The following is a 22254-nucleotide window of genomic DNA, read 5'->3' on the forward strand; positions in this document are numbered from 1 at the left end:
CTGTACTCATGTTACATCATCACACATATATATATCCAATCCAATATGCTTCCTCCATTTATTTCTATACTGCCAATAATAAGTTCTAATTTCTTTTCCGACAATATATCTCGTCGTGCCTCTTTCTTGAACGAAATCTTAATTCAATCCTTCGTATCTTCTTCTCTCGAATCACAAATTTTCCATTACAATTTTTAACTTATCATCTCTCTATCTATAATCTCTTACGATTATAATTATTCTATAGTGAACTGCTTTCCATTCCAACTTTCCTCGCCATCTGCGAATGATCATTCCACGATTCTCGATTATTTACCGCGATTGGGATATATATTTCCAAATTCAGAATCCATAATGGCGCGTGCTGGCATTTCGCCAGCATGCTTCCTATTTATTTGTATTGTCACGCCTCTACTACACGTGGTGGCGGTTCAACGACACGTGACACGCGAAATTGTTTGCGAACAGGTCGCGATTTTCGCGAGTTTCGCAAACTCGGAGATCCGCGGCGGCGCGAAAAGAAAAAAAAAGAAAAAAAAAAGGAAAGGGTTGGACCGGAACGAAACACGACGGGAAAATACGACGCTCGAAAAACTGTGATTTCAGCTGAATCGAACTTTCGATAAAAGCACCTGCGTGGGCACCATTCGAGAATCGACTGCTCGAACATACCCTAAATTTAACATTCTCGGCGACGGCCCACATTAGAAGAATCGTGTCCACACGTATCGTACCTATCTATGTGAGCTGTGCATCGCTGTGTGCGAACAAGTTTGTTACACACTGTGTGTATCCACTGTAAAGATATACCCACGCGTGTGAACGTCCCCTCCGTGTGCCCCACATGCAGACAACATTTATAGACGCGTGTTCGTTCGAGTGTGTTTTACACATACGTATACTTGGGTTGTTTGAAAAATAACGAGATCCATTCTATTTAAGTTTTTTGCTCTTTTTTTATAAATAAACCACCTATTAAATATCAATGTCGTTTCGATTGCGACAATATCATCTCAGATACACGTTTTCTTTCTTCTCTCGAAAGGCAAATATAATAGAATAAAAAAATATAAGAAGATTATTATTTAAAATACATCGATCGATCTTTCGAGCCAAAATTTAGAGGAGACGAAATGAAGAATTTTTAAATGCAATTTTTAAAAGTATCTTGCAATATATTCTCAAATTTCTACGAATGTTAAAGTAACAATTACGTCAGGATCGAGAATCAGGTAGAATTTAGTCTCTCCTCCAATAGATGCCACGACGTATAAAATTTCCGCCAGCTATTAGAATATTGTATAAATATGCGTACGCGAATCAATATTTGCTCGAATATAACTTGCGTAATAACGCATACGTAATTGCACGGGAACGTGTATCTTTCGATATTATATCATATTCGTCGCTTTCATAACATTTCGAATCGTATCGATACGAAAGATCCGTATATATATATATTTAAATAAAGAGCCATTAACATTGACTGATGACTTTTCAAAAAATTCTCTTCGTCTGCTTTATTATAGTTCCAGTATCGATTTATCGGATAGAAATAGAAAACTTTCAATTTTTTTTTTACTTTGTATTTAAATTTTTGATATCTAAGTCAATTTAAAACGATTAAGAATGGCATCTCTATAGACGGCATAATTCTAAAGACAGACGTGCGATTTCGACATACATTTCGAATTGACATCACGCGACATCACAACCAGTCAATGTGATGTCGCCAGATCCGATCTATCGGATATCGGTTGGCAACAGAATCGCTCGTTAAAGCCAAGACGCTCATCACGATTTAACTCTTTAACATCGACGAGCCAACAACGCTTTTTCTTTTTCCTATCTCGATTTTAATTTCCATCCTTTTTGAAATTAACGCGATGAACAATTTGAAAATAATAAAAAGATATTATTCCTCGCGAAATTCGATCCCCTATTGTCGAGAACAACACGAATGCAACAATCGAGGAATCTTGGACAAAATGATTTGTTAATTATTGAAACTCATTACTGTAAACCTCCATTTGTATGCACATTCCCCGGGACACAATTAGCTTTATGACTATACCGCGGCACGTATGATGCCTACGATACGAATAATTTTATCAATTTACACTTCTCGAGCACCGTGTATATTAATTGTGAATAATTACCAATTTCTTTCCTCATCATCGAATCTATCGATCATCGAACGAGTTTCATTTTGCCTATTTCCAAACATTTCAAAGTAACGAATAAAACTCGTTATTATCCAATCAATAAAATGTTATCAAATGAAGATGATACTCGCAAACTATTTATCAATTCGTTATCAACGTTAAAAAAAAATGTTCAATCATCGCGCAGGAAAGAAAAAAATTCGTGGAATGTTTCCTGTTTCTTTCTTATGAATATAAATATAAATTTTTAATAGATATTTCAATTTATAGGTATAGAAGGCCCATTACGAAATTCCATAACGTTCTTATTGAGCCATTGTGTTTTGGTTAAGCTCCAAATGATTTATGCATCACGCCAATGTATAAGCCGAACAATGTTAACCTGGCAAGTTAGCTATTGCTCGCATCCGCTTTCACGTTAATTAGTAAGATACATCGAAAGATAGAAGAGCTGTGACTGATACCGAATATATACGACGAAACCCACCAGTTTCCAATGTTCGATCGCTGCATCGACTGGTGTAAAATGAAATCAAAATGGTGGATTGGATCAATTGGGAGCGCAGACGAAGGATAAACCACGAGGATATCACGAGGAACAATCTAGCAAGCAATGAAAATTACCGTGCGATTAAATTACAAAACTCGATTGTGATTTCGCGATTAGATGAGTTACACGTAAATCATCTGCGTTTCCTCGATCGAGGATCTCTAAGAGATATTGTAAGAAAGCGTGAACTTGACTCGATATAAATCGAATATGCATCGATATAATTTAATTGGTCAAACTGTATTTTCGTTAAATACCGGACGAAATAAAAATGGAACAACGGAAATGAATTATTCTCGGAAGGATTAATTCACGACGCATGATCGAGATTCCGTTTAACATTTCAATGATCAATTAGCAATGTTGTACGTTGCATGCTTCATCGTTTCATCGCTTCGAGCGAACATTACATTTTTAAAAATACGCCCAATACAATACGAATCTCGAATATCCGCGGAACTCATTCTTTATTCGAAGTGATTTGTACCGATGTGTGTGATCGTACGTGATTCCAGATCGAGAGTATGGAAAATATTAATTTTCTTGCGAACTAAAATAGAATCTTCTTTGAATGTACGATACATTATGATACATATAGTAGATACACGTATATAAAAAATTTATTTCTTTTCAAAATTTGTTTATTAAAAATGAGGAAGACGAGGCAGCTTGGAATTCTGTTCATCGAACATTTCGTTCGTTAAAAATAAATTATTAGGAAATATGTTCGTTGCATTAAAATCAGGACATTAGAAGGCATCATCGTTCCAAAGGATAATGTCCGATAACTTTGGTTTATACGAAGTGAGAGGAAATAGAACGTTGAAACAATGAGAAAATCCGAAAGGCACGGTCGATGCGAACTAACGTTAACGATCCTACCCTGAGTCAACGGTTTCCATGACAGAAACCAATACCGTGAAATATCTACCAACTCTATGTATACCAACCACCGGAAGCCACCGAATTGTTTCGGCGGAACTTCCCCAGACGGCGTGCAGGTGCAGCTGCGAATAGGTATTTCTAAAGCTACTAGCAGAATCCAATTTAACGTTGCCCTATACACTACTGCCCTTCCGGAATATATTTTAATCCTACAGCATTGTCTACAGTGTCTGGGCGGATTCATTATCGGTGATTGCCATCGAGCTTGCACGCGATTGTTCGACCTTTGCCCTCTTATCGATCGTAAACGCGTCTCCTCCCGCTATCTCGTCTTTTTCGGCGGAGCCAAACCTTTTTCTTTTTCCCTATTTCTCTATTCGAAGTTCGTCGCGTTTAACGGGGAAACTGGAGCGGGGGAAATCGGAGTGAAAAGGAGATAACCCATTCTCCCAACAATGTTTGAACGATTGAAAATATTTAACGCGTCGACAGAGGTGTCTTTCAACCCATTTAATTTCCAATCAAATGCGAAACTTTTATCGGATAAACGAGATTGTTTAATTCACGCAACTCGATGACGCGTGGGTACATCGTCAATTATTTTCGGAATAATTTGAATTTAAAAAATTAATTTTAAAAATTCATGGAACAATGGTTTTTGAAAGAAAGAAAGAAAGGAAGGAAGAAAAAAGAAACGTGAGATATTGTTTAGAGCGTCGATAGCAGGCACGAGAACCACGAGACGTGATTAAATAGCCGGTTTCCGCAAAACGGCGGGCACATCCCCCACGAGAAGTGTAAGTACATAAGCTTTCGGCCCACTTCCTATTCATTACTCTCATTATCAGTCACGTTGTCTCCCCTTTCGTCCTACATCGCCTCCGTTTCGCATACATCACGCTTACCTGCACGCACACCAATCTCCTACGAATTTACTGGCTATAGAAGCCGCAGCAAAGCGCCGTCCATAAATGAGCCGCGTGCTCGTACATGCGGGAATTAAACCGGGGAAATAAATTAAAAATATGCATGCGACCGTGGTGGAAGAGAGGAGAAGAGAGATTACTTATATTCAGGGATTATATATCCATCTCTAAAAACGTTATCAAATATTTCTTTATCGAATACTATACATCGTGCTGTTAACTTATAAATAGATATCTCGAACGCGTGAATATACAAATGTAAATTAATTATATCGAATTGCATGGGAATTACTCGGATCAAATGTTTCCCCTTTGCTTCAACGTTAAACGCAATTGTACGATATTCAAACGTGTACGTACGTACGGCTTCGGGCTACGTTTCCATTATCATGATCGAGTTTATACGAATATCAGAGAGCAACGAAAGACGTTGAAAATATATCAAAAAGCTGCCGGGAAACATGACGTGGAGACGTGAATAAAAATATTCCGTTCCGTTGTAAATACGGGAAATATGGAGAAATTCTAATTTTCTACCGTTAAATGCACCGAATGAAAATAATAAGTAGCGGCGACAAGGTGTCGAGCACGTACGCAGAATTAATCCAAAGGAACGAGAAACGAATTTTATATCCCTCTTCGAATCAACCGCTTTTACGCCCGTGCCCCCTTTAAATGCCGCGCGCATCCGGCACAGAAGCAGCCGCGTTTATTTGTCTTCAAACGCGTTTCTCCACTTCCTTTCACTAGTCTTTTCGACAACGGGTGGGCAAAGTGAACCGACGGGCCCCCCCTCCTCGTGGCCGACATCCTATTAAAATCGACCCTTTTCCGAGGTTTCGGGCCGCATTCACCGCGGACGAAACGCGTTGCGCGCCGTTGGAAACGAGGCTTTACGGGCAGAAACGGGAGAATATAAAATGTACATACATCGGCATGCATAAAAGCTTGGTGGGTTGCCGGGGTAAGCGAATCACCGACCCATAAACCATCCTTGACTCTCTCCTCGTCTTTGCCTACGAAGCGCCTGCACCGCAGAAATTGAAAACTATCGGCTTCGTTGGTTGGCTCGGTGTCGCGCGCGCGTATCGTCTTACGGGCCTGAAGAAGCGCGAAAAGATATTTGTATTTTTTTTTTCCCTTTCTTTCTTTCTTTCTTCCCTCGAACATCGCTCAAAGATGGATGAATCCAATGCGAGTCGAAATCGTGAGGAAACGATTCGCCACGATTTTTAAGTAACGGAGAGATAATAAAGGGATAAATTTAATTACGAATATTCTATATGTCGGATGTTTTGTAACGTGCCCTCCCTGCAATTAAGTACGCTCTAGACTCTAGTCTGTTCTAGAAAGAGAAAAAGGAAAGGAAGGAATACGAGTATTTTTCATAGACGAAAATAGATTAACGATTGCTTCGAAATTGTTGAGGTTCTAATATTGGTATTATATAACAAAATGCTGAGACGTGCAAAAGAATCAAGAAATTCGAACTGATCGATGACGTGATCTTTTCTCGAATTATTCGAGGGATTCGTGTAATAAAAATGATTGCAGTCATTTTTTCTTCAGAAAAATGTAAGGATATTATATGGATATATCTAAGATTTTTATTTTACGACAAAAGTATTCGTCGAAAAAGAGATATTGCGAATCTTGTATTTGATATTTGATCCAATTGTAAATAGAAAAAAAGAGAAAAGAAAGAAAAAGAAGAAAGTATCGTCAATGTACGAAATTATATCAATTGGATGAGTAAGTGTCAAAAACGAACGTGAAAGAGCTCTAGATATAGTTTCAGATATAGGAAGCGCTTCTGAAATTCTTTTTATCGATCGGTAAACCGTACATAGGGAGATGCCGCGTTAGCTGGCACGTGCTACGAAAGAGCATTCGTTTTCACTGTATCTCTACGAGAGGTCAACGAACATTCAGGATTATAGGAAGTCCTTCAACTATCCGATTTATAATGCATTATTCGAGGATGATTCGTTTCGTTATTATCCCGAGGGCATTAAACTCTCGTTTATACGATACTGAATTTAAAATAATAAAATTGTTACTTGTAAAAAAAATTACAATTCGATAAAGTTATGAATGAATATTAGATAAATTCAACTATTATTTACAAGATACAGAAGTTATAAAATATTTATTCATAATGTAAAAATATCATGAGAAGATAAAAGGCAAGGGTCACTCGAATCAATTATTTTGAGCGGTTTATTGATATAAAAATAAAGTCTATTAGAAAATACGGGCGTTGCAAATCATCGTAAGGGAAGGGTAGAATGAAAAGAAGAAACAAGGGGGGAAAAAGCATGATGCAAACGACTGAGTCCGTGGCCGTGAGTACCTCGTCGCATAACCGCGGCAAAAGAGTCCCGCCAGAGCTGAAATTATTGCGTTTTCTTGGACCACGTCCAAACACCGACAACTAACAGCCGTGTGATTATTGCAACACATTCTACTATACTGGCCTACATCGATATGGAGAGCATTTAATATTTCGATCTATCGATTCTTTTCACGTTTTCATAATTCATTTCATTTTGATGAAATGCAACGAAAAATATAGCGTTAACTCGTTCAGAGATCCGTCGAACGATAGGGTGAAATAGAATTAAGAGGTCCAAGAAAGATTGAATAGCTTCAATAACGACCTACTCCGGATAATATATCACATTTGTAAGAGAAATCGAAACAAGCATCACGGACCAAGTTACACTAGTACCACGTGGTCGAAACTCCAACAAGTATCGTGATCATTAATCATCCCTTTAATAATCACGCGCGATTATATCGAACGTAATCTTGCATTCTCGTAAACATGCGACCTCTCTCGATTAACTATGGGATTCAAGGTCGGAGCGTTGTGCGCAACTCGCACACGATTTAGAAAAACTAACAATAACAACGAGTTGACGAAGTCTTTTCGATCGTGAATATCGTCGATTAAACTCTTTCGTCGGATATACCACGAGTTTTCTCTCGTTCGTTTAAAAAAAAAAAGGGGGAGGAGGAGGGAAAGCATGAAACTCAATAGTTCGATGTCGGAGGAAGGGAGAGAAAAAGAGAAAGAAGATTAAAGAGGCATGCAACTGACAGTCAGATGACAGCTGACCGAGTGACCCATACGTATCGCCCCTCCCATTGGACGATTCTGGATTTTGCCCCGAATCGACGGCAGGTTCAGGGGTGGTTTTTGTTTCGTTTAAAATAAGAGAGCTTACCACCTTGCTTACGAACTGGCATTCCGTTTGACGGCAATTAAATCCTGGTGGCACGTCGGAACACAAGGCTGTAGAGATAAAGGGTGAACGACGGCAAAGAAGCGTAAACGGCACTAGTTTACGGAAGGGAGAAGAAACGGGAAAGAGAGAGACTAACACAAAGCACGGTATGTCACGTCGATACTCCACGATCGCGCACAGTTCACTATTGTCACGCGAATCGACGACCTGTTTCACGGGTGGCGTAGACGGGCATGTACACGGCTCGGCACGTCATTCGCGAGACCTCCCGGTGGTCCGTCGAAACGTGGTAAAACGAAACGGATATAAACACAGGCCGCCACCACTCGGCCACGGGCAATATGGCGTCGCGCTTAGTCTAGCAGTCGGAAAACTGACTAGTCGCGAGAACGCCACCTCCGATTGGTCGATCGCACCATGCGTGACGTCAGGTCGTCTCGTGACTTACTCCCCTGTGAAACCAACCCCTTAAGAGTACAATAGTAGGCACGTACGTATAAGTTTTCCGATATATTGGAAAAGATGTGCATAGAATAACATTTGGAGTGAAATTACGTTTAACGAAAGACGATAATATGCGTGTAAAATCGAACAGCGTGGTATTTTAATATTTAAAATAATAAAAGTTATTTTAAATACCGACGGTGTATTTGAAATATGTGGTTGAGCTTACAGAAACCTCCAGTATGTGTCGCAAGCTGAAAAGACTTCAAACAGTACCATCTTACGGTGGAAAGTGAAACAATAATCCTCTAAAAAGGTTTGTGTACAAAATATATTCTATGCTGAGTCGATAATTTTTATGTAAAAAACTCTGCACAAATATATTTAAAATATAGATAAATGTAGATCTATTAAAATAAAATTCATGATAGGTAAGATAAAACGCATAAAATGTAATACACTTTTATATCATATATCATATATCATATATCATATTTCAAAAATTCAATAAAGAAATTCGCCTGTATTAAATATTCCCAACATTATCGACCCAACATTATCAAAGAAAAAGATAAATACCGACCGTCAATATTTATCTTATATAATATCGATCTCAAAAAAAAAAGATCAAAATGTTTTTAGCGCTCTCTAGCGTGTAATAATCTAAATACATCTACTCTACAGTATTTCAAACTCAGTCTACTAATTCAAACTACTTTTTTTTTTTAATATTTTTCAAATAAATAAATATTTGAATTATTTTCTAAATTATTTTGACTCTATATAAGCATCCAAATCCAACTATAAATTATTTAATCTACCTATTAATTTACTAACACGTATTAAATAATTAGTTTATAAACACTGCCTATTTAAAATTTTAAAAATCACTTGCAATACACATAACAACACATTTTAAAGATTGTTGAAAGTAGGATAGCGTCAATCTAACTGCTTTTAACAATCCATAAAAAATACTTGACTTTTAGAGAGAAGATATGCAGAGGATAATTGTTAGATAGTGTTTATAATGGAACAAGAGAATTAAGGAATTTAGCAAGCCATTCATGATGACATTGCCTTGAAAAATATTGCAAAACAAGGCTAAGGTTGGGCAACAAGGTTGGGAAAAAAATAATATTTATCACAGGATTTTTTAAAATAGGATAAATAACAGAATGATCGAGTCAAACATACATCCTGACAAAAATATTTTTAATAAGAATTAAATAATTCGACATAAGAATTAAATAATTCGATACATCTTACCTATCAAAAATTTAAAAATATCCTATCCTATATATATATTAAAAAAATTAAAAATTTTTTCCATCTTATTTAAAAAAATTTATATTACATAGGATTAATTATTTTCCTACATATATGAATAAAAATCTAAATAGAGTACAAAAGAAAGAATGAAACATTCTTTCTATCCTATTCCATTGAAAACTGAGTGATTCCTGTAAAAAAAAAAAAATAAATATAATTCAATAATAATAAGTTTATAATATAGTTAGTTTTTACCATAAAGATAATAAATAAAGATCCATTTCTCCTCCATTGCTTCATTTTCTTCAATTTATACCTATAACAAACTCAATTATTGAATTAATAAATTAAGAAACAATAATAATAAAAAATACATTTTTTAATAATATTTTCAAAAACAAACGCTCTGTTAACAAAAGGACAGTAAAAAAGAAAAAGACAAAAAATTAATAACACATCTATCAAAGCTAAGAAGATTTTAAATATTAACGATAATAAAATTTATGCATTCATAATATTATCCAACACTAATAGCGGGAAATTGCAATCAATGAAGTCATATCAAAAATAATTGTTCTTTACTCACCATTGTGTAAACTCAACTGTATATACAAAAGAAAATTTCCACCATTTCAGTGGAAAAACTTTGGGCATTTTGTTAACGCAACACTACTTAAAAAACGCGATCATTTGTCAACGCAACACTAATCCAAACCGCGATGAAACAATATCGCAACACTAATTTTAAAATGAATCAAATTAAAAAATTTACTTTTATTATAAAATAACAAATATTCCGATATAAATATAGAATGCAATAATATAATAAAAGGCAAAGTTAAAAAATAAAATCTAATGACTGTGCAATTTAACTATAAATATAAAGGACTGTAATAAGAAATTAAAAATTTAATTTATCAAGATATTGAAAAAAACAAACGCGATCATCACTTTGACGCAACGCTAATTCAACCCGTCATTAATTTATCGCAACGCTAATGCAAAATCGCGATTTGCCCACGATGACTGGATCTGGATGATGGGCCCGCATGCATCGGCCGGACAACACACAACATTTACTACGTGATACTAAAACGAGCACAGTGACAAAATAATAACAATGACTTCCCATTCTTCGGACTTAGACAAAATCCAAAAGATGAGAAGCCATTCGTTGCAGCCCCTCTTCGCGACAGTTTGTCGAGGCCTCTTCGGTCTTCCTCCTTCGGGCGCGATGCCCGCTGAAACTTAAATCTAGGCTCGAGATTCACTAATCGTAAATAAAAAAAAAAAGAAAAAAAAAAGACTAAATCGCGGAAACTAAGTACATGGACGATCAACGATCGCAATGATCGTTCTCCGTACATGCACAGAATCTCGAGCGCAACGTTCGTTTCGAAAGCAAATCACGACCGCGACCGCGAAATTCGAAAAATCGATGGGAAAAACCAGAAACGACATGGTATTCTCCATTCGTCTCAGTTTTGCTCTCGATTTTTCAAATTTTATTTCCTGAAACAGGTTGCCACGCGAAAACGCGCCTACCCGATCGGAGACTGTGACAACCTGCCCGGCCCTACCTACTTATAATTAATATATGCATTCCAGAAGTATACTACCTATCCTACCTAACCCTATATTTAAAAAATGGCAAAACAGGCATTCCAACACATTCATTCCACGATTCTCACGCATAATACTCGGGCGCAAAATGCCTACACTAGGGAAAACGTCCCGGGACGCCTCCGACACCCGAGCTTGGCACACTGCATTCACACTCTAACTTTACGTACCATTTTCCTGAAATCGACTGACGATGGCTAGTGACCATTGCGTAAAATGCGATAAAACTCTGTATGCATCTTAATTTAAATAGTAAAAGAATACATATATCTTTTAAAGAAATAATTTTATTGGAATGAATAATAAAACTTATTTTTATCAATTTTAGATAAAAGATTATTATTTATATAATTAATCCGTGTTATTTAATAGCGATAAAATTACAAACGACGCAATTCCACGGCCTAATTGCACACATACACAACGTGGAAAATACGTCGTGCACGATACACTAACGCATCGTCAGTCGCTGAAATATTGTTATAAACTTATAAACTATTGTCATCGTATCCATTGCGTTTCTCTCACCCAAGTAACACCTGGGCACGTGAGTGAGATCCTGGCAATGAACACGGAAAGGATTAAATCTGAAAATCCTGAGCTAAAAAGATATTATTATTTTGTGTCTAACGGACTAATAGTTTTTCATTTTGTATATTATAATATTAGATTCTCAAATTTTAATGATTCTATTTTAATGAATTACTAAGATATTAATTATTAAGAAATTAAAGAAGAAGAAATTGTAATAAAAATAATTACTTTAAGTTAAATCATTAAAAAAAAACCCTCAGGCGATTTCTTTATCAAAACACATTTTCTACATCATGAAAATATTCAAAATTTATTGTTTTAATTCCGAAATCTACCTGTCGCGAAGCGCCTTCTTGCACATAAAATTGAATAAATCTTACGAAATAGATTAAATTTTAATATATAACATAGATTATATAAATTAAATTATACTATAAATAGATTGAATTTACTATAATAAAATCATTTTTATTTTATTATTTATTGAAAGATTCACATTTTATTATATCCACATATGAATATGAATATATATATATTGTTCTTAATAATGAATTAATTATAAAAATCATTTAATTATGTTACAACGCGATGTGCAAGAAGATCCTATCCTATATTAATAAATAAAACACAAAGAAAAGAAATGTTATTATTCACGAGTATAATAAATACCCGTAGTCACTGTGCTCGTGAAAAATTCTACGTATACAACCAATCACTCGTGTCGATTTGGACCTTTCATCCTACGACATGATTGAGTGATCGGAGGAACCAAAATGCATGCGACTCACCAATAGATGCGAAGATTCTGCATTGCCATTGTTTCTGCATTGTTGTAATCTTGCGAGAAGTCATCAAATACGAGAAAATAAAAACTGTAACAGAAAAAATTAAACATCGTAATTAAACACAGTACATATAATAATTATTTGAAGAAATTAGATAAAAAAGTAAATAAAGGTATATGAAGATTATTACCATTTTGTTTGAAAGATGATTGTTATATCCTTTTGTAAAATACACTGACTCTAACACGAAATAAATATTAAAAAAAAATGAAATAAATTATTAACACATTTTATTAAACAATAATTGGCGAACAAACACTGACTCTAATTACGCGAATGGTTATTATAATTAAAAAATATTAAAAATACTATTACGAAACAAACACTGATTCTACTAACCACATTGCACGTGGTCATAAATATCTGAAAATAAAGCTATATTATTAAGAAAAAAGAGAAGAGTAAATATAATAATATTATATCGATATTTTCTTTCTTTTTCTATTGAGCGTTTGTTTAAATAAATATTATTATTTTTTTGAAATCATAAATTTTCATATCATCAAAAAATTAATGCAATAATTATAATACAATATATATATAATGTAAAATTATCATTTATAAAATATTTAATATATCAATAATAATATAAATTTAAAAAAATAATAATATATTGGTTAATATGTTGATTAAAATTGATAAATATATTGATTTTTTTTATATTAAAAATCAAATGTTACCACTCCAATGAAAAATTCATGAAAAATCAGCATCAAATTGATTGAATATTGGAATTTTTCCCGTCTTGAAAAAGATCAGTAATCAGCTACTAACCTAAAAAAAAAGATAATCAAATTCTTAAAATAAATGTATAAAATATAAGTAGTTAAAATCAACTATATTCAAATAAATTAATATTTAGCAAAATCCCATTATAAAAATTATAATATTTTGGTTGTTCTTTTTTATTAATGGTTAAACAGATGAATAAAGAAAACAAAATAAATTATTTTTCAAAAAACTATCAATTATAATAATATAATAAATAATAAATTATTGAATAATATTTTAATTATATATAATATTAATTAAATATATTATATGAAAAGTAAAAAAATAATAATGAAATATAAATTACATAATAGAGAAAACACATACCTGAAATAAAGCGTCTAATTATTACGACTTTCGATAATAGAATGACACCTCGCAATTTTGATTATCGAATTAGAAATTGGAGAGGGGAGCGTAACAACAAGTCGAAACATGTCGAGCATGGCACGAACGCCAACCGTTAATTTTCTGGAAACGTGATATATCGTAATAGTAAAATAAGTAAAGAATGTTTTTAATTTCAGAGTTTTGAACAGCAAATAAAAACAAATATGCAAATAATGCATGAATGAACACACAAATAAACATATTTAGAAAATATATATATATATATATATAAGAATATACACCATATATAAAATATATATAACAAATACGAATTATTTTAATATTTAAAGATCTGGGTATTTCATCTCTATATTAAAAAGACAAAAGATGCTTATAAAAAATTATCTTTTGTTAAAATAAATAAAATCTTACCTTATTTGTAGAAAAATCTTCAGATTTTCAATTATTGTTAAATATGAATAAGCTCTAACAGTTTCGAAATCATCATATCAATCAAACAATAATCTGCACAAATAAAAATCAAAACTTTAAAACAAATACCTAAAATTAAAATTATAATTAAAATAATGTAATAATTTAATTTTTAAAAATTTATAAGACACACTATCGGCCATTTTAATTATCAAATAGATGAATAATATAAATCGATGAAAGAAATTCGAAGGAATGTTTAATTTTGATATAATAATATTTAATATATGATTAAACAAACACATATTATTCAAACAAAACTTGTAATAGTTCAAAACTTGTAATATAATATTTTATTAATAAAAATTTTACACAATTAAGCACTTTTACCGATGTCACACGTCTTGTCACCACGAATTTCAATAGCAAACTGACATCATGCGAACCGATTCTCTTAGGAGCTTCGTGATTGGCTGGAGCTGAGTGGTGCGCGATTCTTTACCTATACAAATTCGCGCGGAAATTTAATTTGTATAATATTTCTATTTCTAAAATATCAAAATCCTGTAAATATTTATTGCTTATCACAAATGTAAATAATAAATTATTAAAATTAATTTATTATTAAATTAATAATTAATAGAAAAATTAACGAATTCGAGGAAGACTTTAATATCAAACAAAAAATCGATATAAAATTTTAAATTGGAAAACATTGAAAATGTTTTTTAGCGATTCTTACCAGCTCTGTGATTGGTTGGAATTGCGCAGTTATTTTATTGAGTTTGCGCATTCTTACTTTGATTCGCACGAAAATTTAATTTGTATAATACACTTTAATTTTTAGGATATCAAAATTTTATGAAGATTTAATTTATTAAAAATATAAATAAAAAATAATAGATAAAAATATATGAATATAAATAATAGATTATTACACAGAAAAATTAAACAAATTAATAAATCTATAAAACATTATCTCTAAAGTTATCTCTAAATTATAGTAAATATTATAGTAAACTGATAATTGAATTGTTATAACAAATATTTATTAATATTAATTATAAACAAATATTTAATTACGATATATATAAAAATTTTATAATAAATAAATAAATAAATAAATATTTTATTATTAAAATAATATTAAAATAGATATAAATGAATACTATTTATCGTAATAATTACATTTACCATTACATTTATTTTTCTGATTTATTTAATTTTTATATTAAGTTAATTTAATATAAAATTCATTCATATTAAATGTATTTCTAATTATAGAATTTCGATATTATATAATATTGATATTATATATATCAATTTCTTTTTAAATAATTGAAATGAATAAAAAATCATTTCAATGAATTTCAGCCAATCACAAAACCATTAAAAATTGCTAAAAATATTTAATATTTTTTATTTTAATATTCTCTCATTTAATAAAATTTTTTGCTGTTAATTCTTTTTCATATTACAGTCTTTTTTTATGTATTTAATGTTTTGATAAATTAATTTTAATAATCTTATTTATATATTTACATTTAATAAATATAAATATTCTAGATTTAGATATTTAATAAATATTCTAGAAACAAAAGTAAATTAAATTTTCGCGCGAATTTATATAGGTAACGGATCGCGAACCATTTAGCTTCAACCAATCACGAAGCTCTTAAGAGAATTGGTTCACTTGAAGGCAGTTTATTATTGAAAATCAAAGTAACTACATGTGTGACATCGATAGAGTTATAATTATATAAAAATTGTTATTTAAATGATATTTTATTATTATATTATTAACTTTATTTGATTAATAATAATATTATTATTTATATTTGTAATAAATAATAATTATTTATAAGATTTTCATATTTTAAAAATAAAAGTAAATCATACAAATTAAATTTCTGCGCGAATTTGTATAGAAATTGTAAAGAATTGCGCATCACTCAGCTCCAGCCAATCACGAAGCTCGTAAGAGAATGAGTTCGCATGATGTGAGTTTACTATTGAAAAACATAGCTGCATGTGTGACATAGAGTTATAATTGTGTAAAAATTGTTACTTAAATGATATTTTATTATTATATTATTAACCTTATTTAATTAATAATAATTAATATTATTATTTATATTTGTAATAAGTAATAATTATTTATAAGATTTTGATATTTTAGAAATAAAAGTAAATCATATAAATTAAATTTCTGCGCGAATTTGTATAAAAATTGTAAAGAATCGCGCATCACTCAGCTCCAGCCAATCACGAAGCTCGTAAGAGAATCGGTTCGCATGATGTCAGTTTGCTATTGAAATTCGTGGTGACAAGACGTGATATTGATAAAAGTGCTTGGTAAAATTGTGTAAATTTTTATTAATAAAGTATTATATTACAAGTTTTGAACTATTACAAGTTTTGTTTGAATAATATGTGTTTGTTTAATCATATATTAAGTATTATTATATCAAAATTAAACATTCTTTGGAATTTCTTTCGATTTATATTATTCATCTATCTGACAATAAAATTGCCGGTAATATGTCTTGTCTAAATTTTTAAACTTTGTTTTGTCTAAACAAAAACTTGTATTATTTCACTTTAATATAATTTTAATTTTATACATTTATTTTAATGTTATTTATACAGATTTATTATTTAATTAGGAAAATCTCTTCAAAAGCATTATAATTGCATATTCAACGATGATTGACAGAAGATACAATAATTTTCCTGCAAATAAGATAAGATTTTACTTATTATACTCAATTTAATATAATTTTTATTATTTAGAAGCATTTATTATTTTTTTATTAGTATAGAAATGAAATAATTAGAATGTAATAAATATTCATATATATTTGTTACATATATTGTTATATATATTCTCATATATATTTTATTTCTAATATATCTATTTTTGCATTCAATTTGTGCATTATTTCTATATTTATTTTGATGTTTTGTTTAGGACCAAAAACATTTCTCATCACATAGATTTTCTAGGAAATTGAAGCCTGATGTTTACAATATTGTGTAATTTACTACTTACTTGACGTGTAAGCTCCTTTCCTAATTTGAAATTCGATAGCCATAACAGCCACGCGAGTTGTATTGTCAACAGTGAAGATTAGATATACTTTTCTTTAGGTAAATATACTTAAAATTTATTTCCCTACAACTATTTTTCGTGAAGATTATATTATTATTCAACATATATGTTTCTTTCAGTTTCCACTCTACAAAATTTTTCTGACCACGTGCAATGTGGTTAGTAGAATCAGTGTTTGTTTCGTAATAGTATTTTTAATATTTTTTAATTATAATAACCATTCGCGTAATTAGAGTCAGTGTTTGTTCGCCAATTATTGTTTAATAAAATGTGTTAATAATTTATTTCATTTTTTTTAAATATTTTAAATATTTTAAATATTTATTTCGTGTTAGAGTCAGTGTATTTTACAAAAGGATATAACAATCACCTTTCAAACAAAATGGTAATAATCTTCATATACCTTTATTTACTTTTTTATCTAATTTCTTCAAATAATTATTATATGTACTGTGTTTAATTACGATGTTTAATTTTTTCTGTTACAGTTTTTATTTTCTCGTATTTGATGACTTCTCGCAAGATTACAACAATGCAGAAACAATGGCAATGCAGAATCTTCGCATCTATTGGTGAGTCGCATGCATTTTGGTTCCTCCGATCACTCAATCATGTCGTAGGATGAAAGGTCCAAATCGACACGAGTGATTGGTTGTATACGTAGAATTTTGCACGAGCACAGTGACTACGGGTATTTATTATACTCGTGAATAATAACATTTCTTTTCTTTGTGTTTTATTTATTAACATAGGATAGGATCTTCTTGCACATCGCGTTGTAACATAATTAAATGATTTTTATAATTAATTCATTATTAAGAACAATATATATATATTCATATTCATATGTGAATATAATAAAATGTGAATCTTTCAATAAATAATAAAATAAAAATGATTTTATTATAGTAAATTCAATCTATTTATAGTATAATTTAATTTATATAATCTATGTTATATATTAAAATTTAATCTATTTCGTAAGATTTATTCAATTTTATGTGCAAGAAGGCGCTTCGCGACAGGTAGATTTCGGAATTAAAACAATAAATTTTGAATATTTTCATGATGTAGAAAATGTGTTTTGATAAAGAAATCACCTGAGGGTTTTTTTTTAATGATTTAATTTAAAGTAATTATTTTTATTACAATTTCTTCTTCTTTAATTTCTTAATAATTAATATCTTAGTAATTCATTAAAATAGAATCATTAAAATTTGAGAATCTAATATTATAATATACAAAATGAAAAACTATTAGTCCGTTAGACACAAAATAATAATATCTTTTTAGCTCAGGATTTTCAGATTTAATCCTTTCCGTGTTCATTGCCAGGATCTCACTCACGTGCCCAGGTGTTACTTGGGTGAGAGAAACGCAATGGATACGATGACAATAGTTTATAAGTTTATAACAATATTTCAGCGACTGACGATGCGTTAGTGTATCGTGCACGACGTATTTTCCACGTTGTGTATGTGTGCAATTAGGCCGTGGAATTGCGTCGTTTGTAATTTTATCGCTATTAAATAACACGGATTAATTATATAAATAATAATCTTTTATTTAAAATTGATAAAAATAAGTTTTATTATTCATTCCAATAAAATTATTTCTTTAAAAGATATATGTATTCTTTTACTATTTAAATTAAGATGCATACAGAGTTTTATCGCATTTTACGCAATGGTCACTAGCCATCGTCAGTCGATTTCAGGAAAATGGTACGTAAAGTTAGAGTGTGAATGCAGTGTGCCAAGCTCGGGTGTCGGAGGCGTCCCGGGACGTTTTCCCTAGTGTAGGCATTTTGCGCCCGAGTATTATGCGTGAGAATCGTGGAATGAATGTGTTGGAATGCCTGTTTTGCCATTTTTTAAATATAGGGTTAGGTAGGATAGGTAGTATACTTCTGGTATGCATGTATTAATTATAAGTAGGTAGGGCCGGGCAGGTTGTCACAGTCTCCGATCGGGTAGGCGCGTTTTCGCGTGGCAACCTGTTTCAGGAAATAAAATTTGAAAAATCGAGAGCAAAACTGAGACGAATGGAGAATACCATGTCGTTTCTGGTTTTTCCCATCGATTTTTCGAATTTCGCGGTCGCGGTCGTGATTTGCTTTCGAAACGAACGTTGCGCTCGAGATTCTGTGCATGTACGGAGAACGATCATTGCGATCGTTGATCGTCCATGTACTTAGTTTCCGCGATTTAGTCTTTTTTTTTTCTTTTTTTTTTTATTTACGATTAGTGAATCTCGAGCCTAGATTTAAGTTTCAGCGGGCATTGCGCCCGAAGGAGGAAGACCGAAGAGGCCTCGACAAACTGTCGCGAAGAGGGGCTGCAACGAATGGCTTCTCATCTTTTGGATTTTGTCTAAGTCCAAAGAATGGGAAGTCATTGTTATTATTTTGTCACTGTGCTCGTTTTAGTATCACGTAGTAAATGTTGTGTGTTGTCCGGCCGATGCATGCAGGCCCATCATCCAGATCCAGTCATCGTGGGCAAATCGCGATTTTGCATTAGTGTTGCGATAAATTAATGACGGGTTGAATTAGCGTTGCGTCAAAGTGATGATCGCGTTTGTTTTTTTCAATATCTTGATAAATTAAATTTTTAATTTCTTATTAGAGTTCTTTATATTTATAGTTAAATTGCAAAGTCATTAGATTTTATTTTTTAACGTTGCCTTTTATTATATTATTGCATTCTATATTTATATCGGAATATTTGTTATTTTATAATAAAAATAAATTTTTTAATTTGATTCATTTTAAAATTAGTGTTGCGATATTGTTTCATCGCGGTTGTTTGGATTAGTGTTGCGTTGACAAATGATCGCGTTTTTTAAGTAGTGTTGCGTTAACAAAATGCCCAAAGTTTTTCCACTGAAATGGTGGAAATCGTGCTCTTGGATCCTCTAATTTTGTAGCTAAAAAAGCTAAATAATGGTAATTGATCATTATATTTTATTATTTCTTTTATTCTTTTCTTTTCATCATCATTTTATTAAGGAAACATATCTTATTAAAAAAATATATATTTATTTGTTAAAAAAAATATGTTTTGTTTGTTAATTGATATTGTTCAACAAAGTTATTATTGTTAAATAGTTTGAATGATATAATATAATGTAATTTTAGTTCCATTAGTAATAAAATACTTGATACTAAAATAATTTTAACTTAGAAAATAGAAAAACTTTAATGGTGTTTCAATCAAAATTTTTGAGAAATAAATCACATTTTTTTTTATAGATAGATAAATCTTATGATTATCTCCATCTGTGATAAATTCTGAAATTATAGAGAGTATATTACAAACTTACACAATCGGTATTTCAGAATATGAACTACGAATATTACGAAGTCTCATAAGATAAATATATTGTCTATTTGTCTATCTATTGTCTCTCTGTTTATTGTTATATAATAAAAATATATTGCATATTAAATCAAACAATAAATGTGAAGATTTTAAAATAAAAAAAAAAATAAATAATTTAAAAAACTTGAAAATAACAATCATTAATTATGTTAGGTTATGAAAATGAATCTGATCTTATTAAAAATCGAATGAACTTAATTAAAGAATGGGAACCACAGAATGAAGTGTATGTATTGTAATTTTAATTCTTAATTTATTAAATATATTAAATTATTATATTAAAGAAATTAAATTCTTTAAATTCATATTGTTTATAAATATATTATTATATATAATATTATTTTTTTAAGCTGGTTTTTAAGACATGGAAATAAAATAATAGCAGGAGTTGGTATTATTAATGGAATGATAATTAACTCAATATTTAGACGTAAATTGAAATTATATCATCATGGTGCACTAATGACAACATTATTTGTAACATTAGCACCATCATCTACTTCGTATTTAAGTCATCAATTCGTATGTTAAATCTTGTTAATAGATAAAAAATGTTTTTTAAAAATCTTTTATGATAAAAAATATAATAAATTAATAATTTTTATTTTCAGTTTATTTTAAATAAAATATTGGTACGCGAACCTTATTGTTTGATATGTGAAGAATTAAAAGCAATTTCATTTCTACAAGTTAATAGCTTATTATATTCTTTAGTTATAGCACCAACAATAAATATTGGGGTAAAATATTTTTCATCTTTTTCATGTTTTCTATGTTATTTTCAATGTAATTAATTTAATTTTCTAATTTTAATAATTTTTGTATAGATTGCTGGAAATATAGGATATAGAGTTCCATATATAAAAGAAGGAAAGGAACTTTTCAAACTTTGGTGGAGTGTTGTTAAACCTCATTCTAAGATCATATCATTTTTGTTTATTACCAATACAATTGCAGGTGGTCTGGTTACCTACTTACAAATTTTATCGATGCAAAATCTAACAAATATTATATTAAGACTTCAAGAATATATTGATAATAAATAGGTATGTTTACATAATTTATTATTTAGTATATTATACTTATATACATATCTTCTTAATGTACATGTATATATATCCAATATATACTTATATATTTACATTATATTTTTATATATCATATAGGTTGAAAGTATGAAGTAGGAAATATCAAGTGTAAAAGTTATATGTACTATTATATACACTATATTATACTATAAATAAATTTTATTAATTTTTATTTATTAATACTATAAATAAATCAATTTAATTAGAAGTAAAAGATTTAATAATACAAATTTAAAAGTTTTGTATTATTTGTACTAAAACATAATGCATTAATAACAATAAATGAATTAATTATGCAACTAAATAATTTATATAAAATAATTTTACAGAATATATTAAATCAAACGTTGTAAGGATAAAATGGTAAGGAAATTTAAAATAATAAATTTTGATAAAATTTTAATATTCACATTTATACATTAAATTAAAGATTAAATATCACAATAAGTTGCATGTAAAAATTACATGTACATTATCATAATTGTATTGTTTTTAATATGTAAATATCACATTAATAATATGAATGTTATAATGTGATAGTTATATATTAAAAACAATAATTTTTTACTTTGTATTGTTAACATATTTGTATTTTCAATTTTATTTTTAATAAAAAATATAAATTTATATCATTAAATTTTTA

The 22254-nt window shown here is 30.3% G+C and overlaps 1 protein-coding gene across 1 annotated transcript; it reads left to right on the top strand.

Moving 5' to 3' along the window:
- The first annotated feature begins 20478 nt into the window (after positions 1-20478).
- Positions 20479-21791, top strand: LOC551426. Its single transcript, XM_623818.6, has 5 exons — positions 20479-20749; positions 20874-21045; positions 21135-21263; positions 21351-21569; positions 21690-21791. The coding sequence occupies exons 1-4, from the start codon at positions 20670-20672 to the stop codon at positions 21567-21569; spliced, it is 600 nt and encodes a 199-aa protein (XP_623821.1). The 5' UTR covers positions 20479-20669; the 3' UTR covers positions 21690-21791.
- The last annotated feature ends 463 nt before the right edge of the window (positions 21792-22254 follow it).

This window comes from Apis mellifera, linkage group LG12 (assembly GCF_003254395.2).
Source record: "Apis mellifera strain DH4 linkage group LG12, Amel_HAv3.1, whole genome shotgun sequence".
NCBI classification, from domain to species: domain Eukaryota; kingdom Metazoa; phylum Arthropoda; class Insecta; order Hymenoptera; family Apidae; genus Apis; species Apis mellifera.

Bases quoted from the DNA above. Each gene is read 5' to 3' on its own strand.
- LOC551426 (XM_623818.6), top strand. From the start codon at position 20,670: ATGTTAGGTTATGAAAATGAATCTGATCTTATTAAAAATCGAATGAAC. The intron at 20,750-20,873 runs GTATGTATTGTA...TATTTTTTTAAG, and splicing joins TGGGAACCACAGAATGAAGT to CTGGTTTTTAAGACATGGAA. The intron at 21,046-21,134 runs GTATGTTAAATC...TTTTATTTTCAG, and splicing joins CGTATTTAAGTCATCAATTC to TTTATTTTAAATAAAATATT.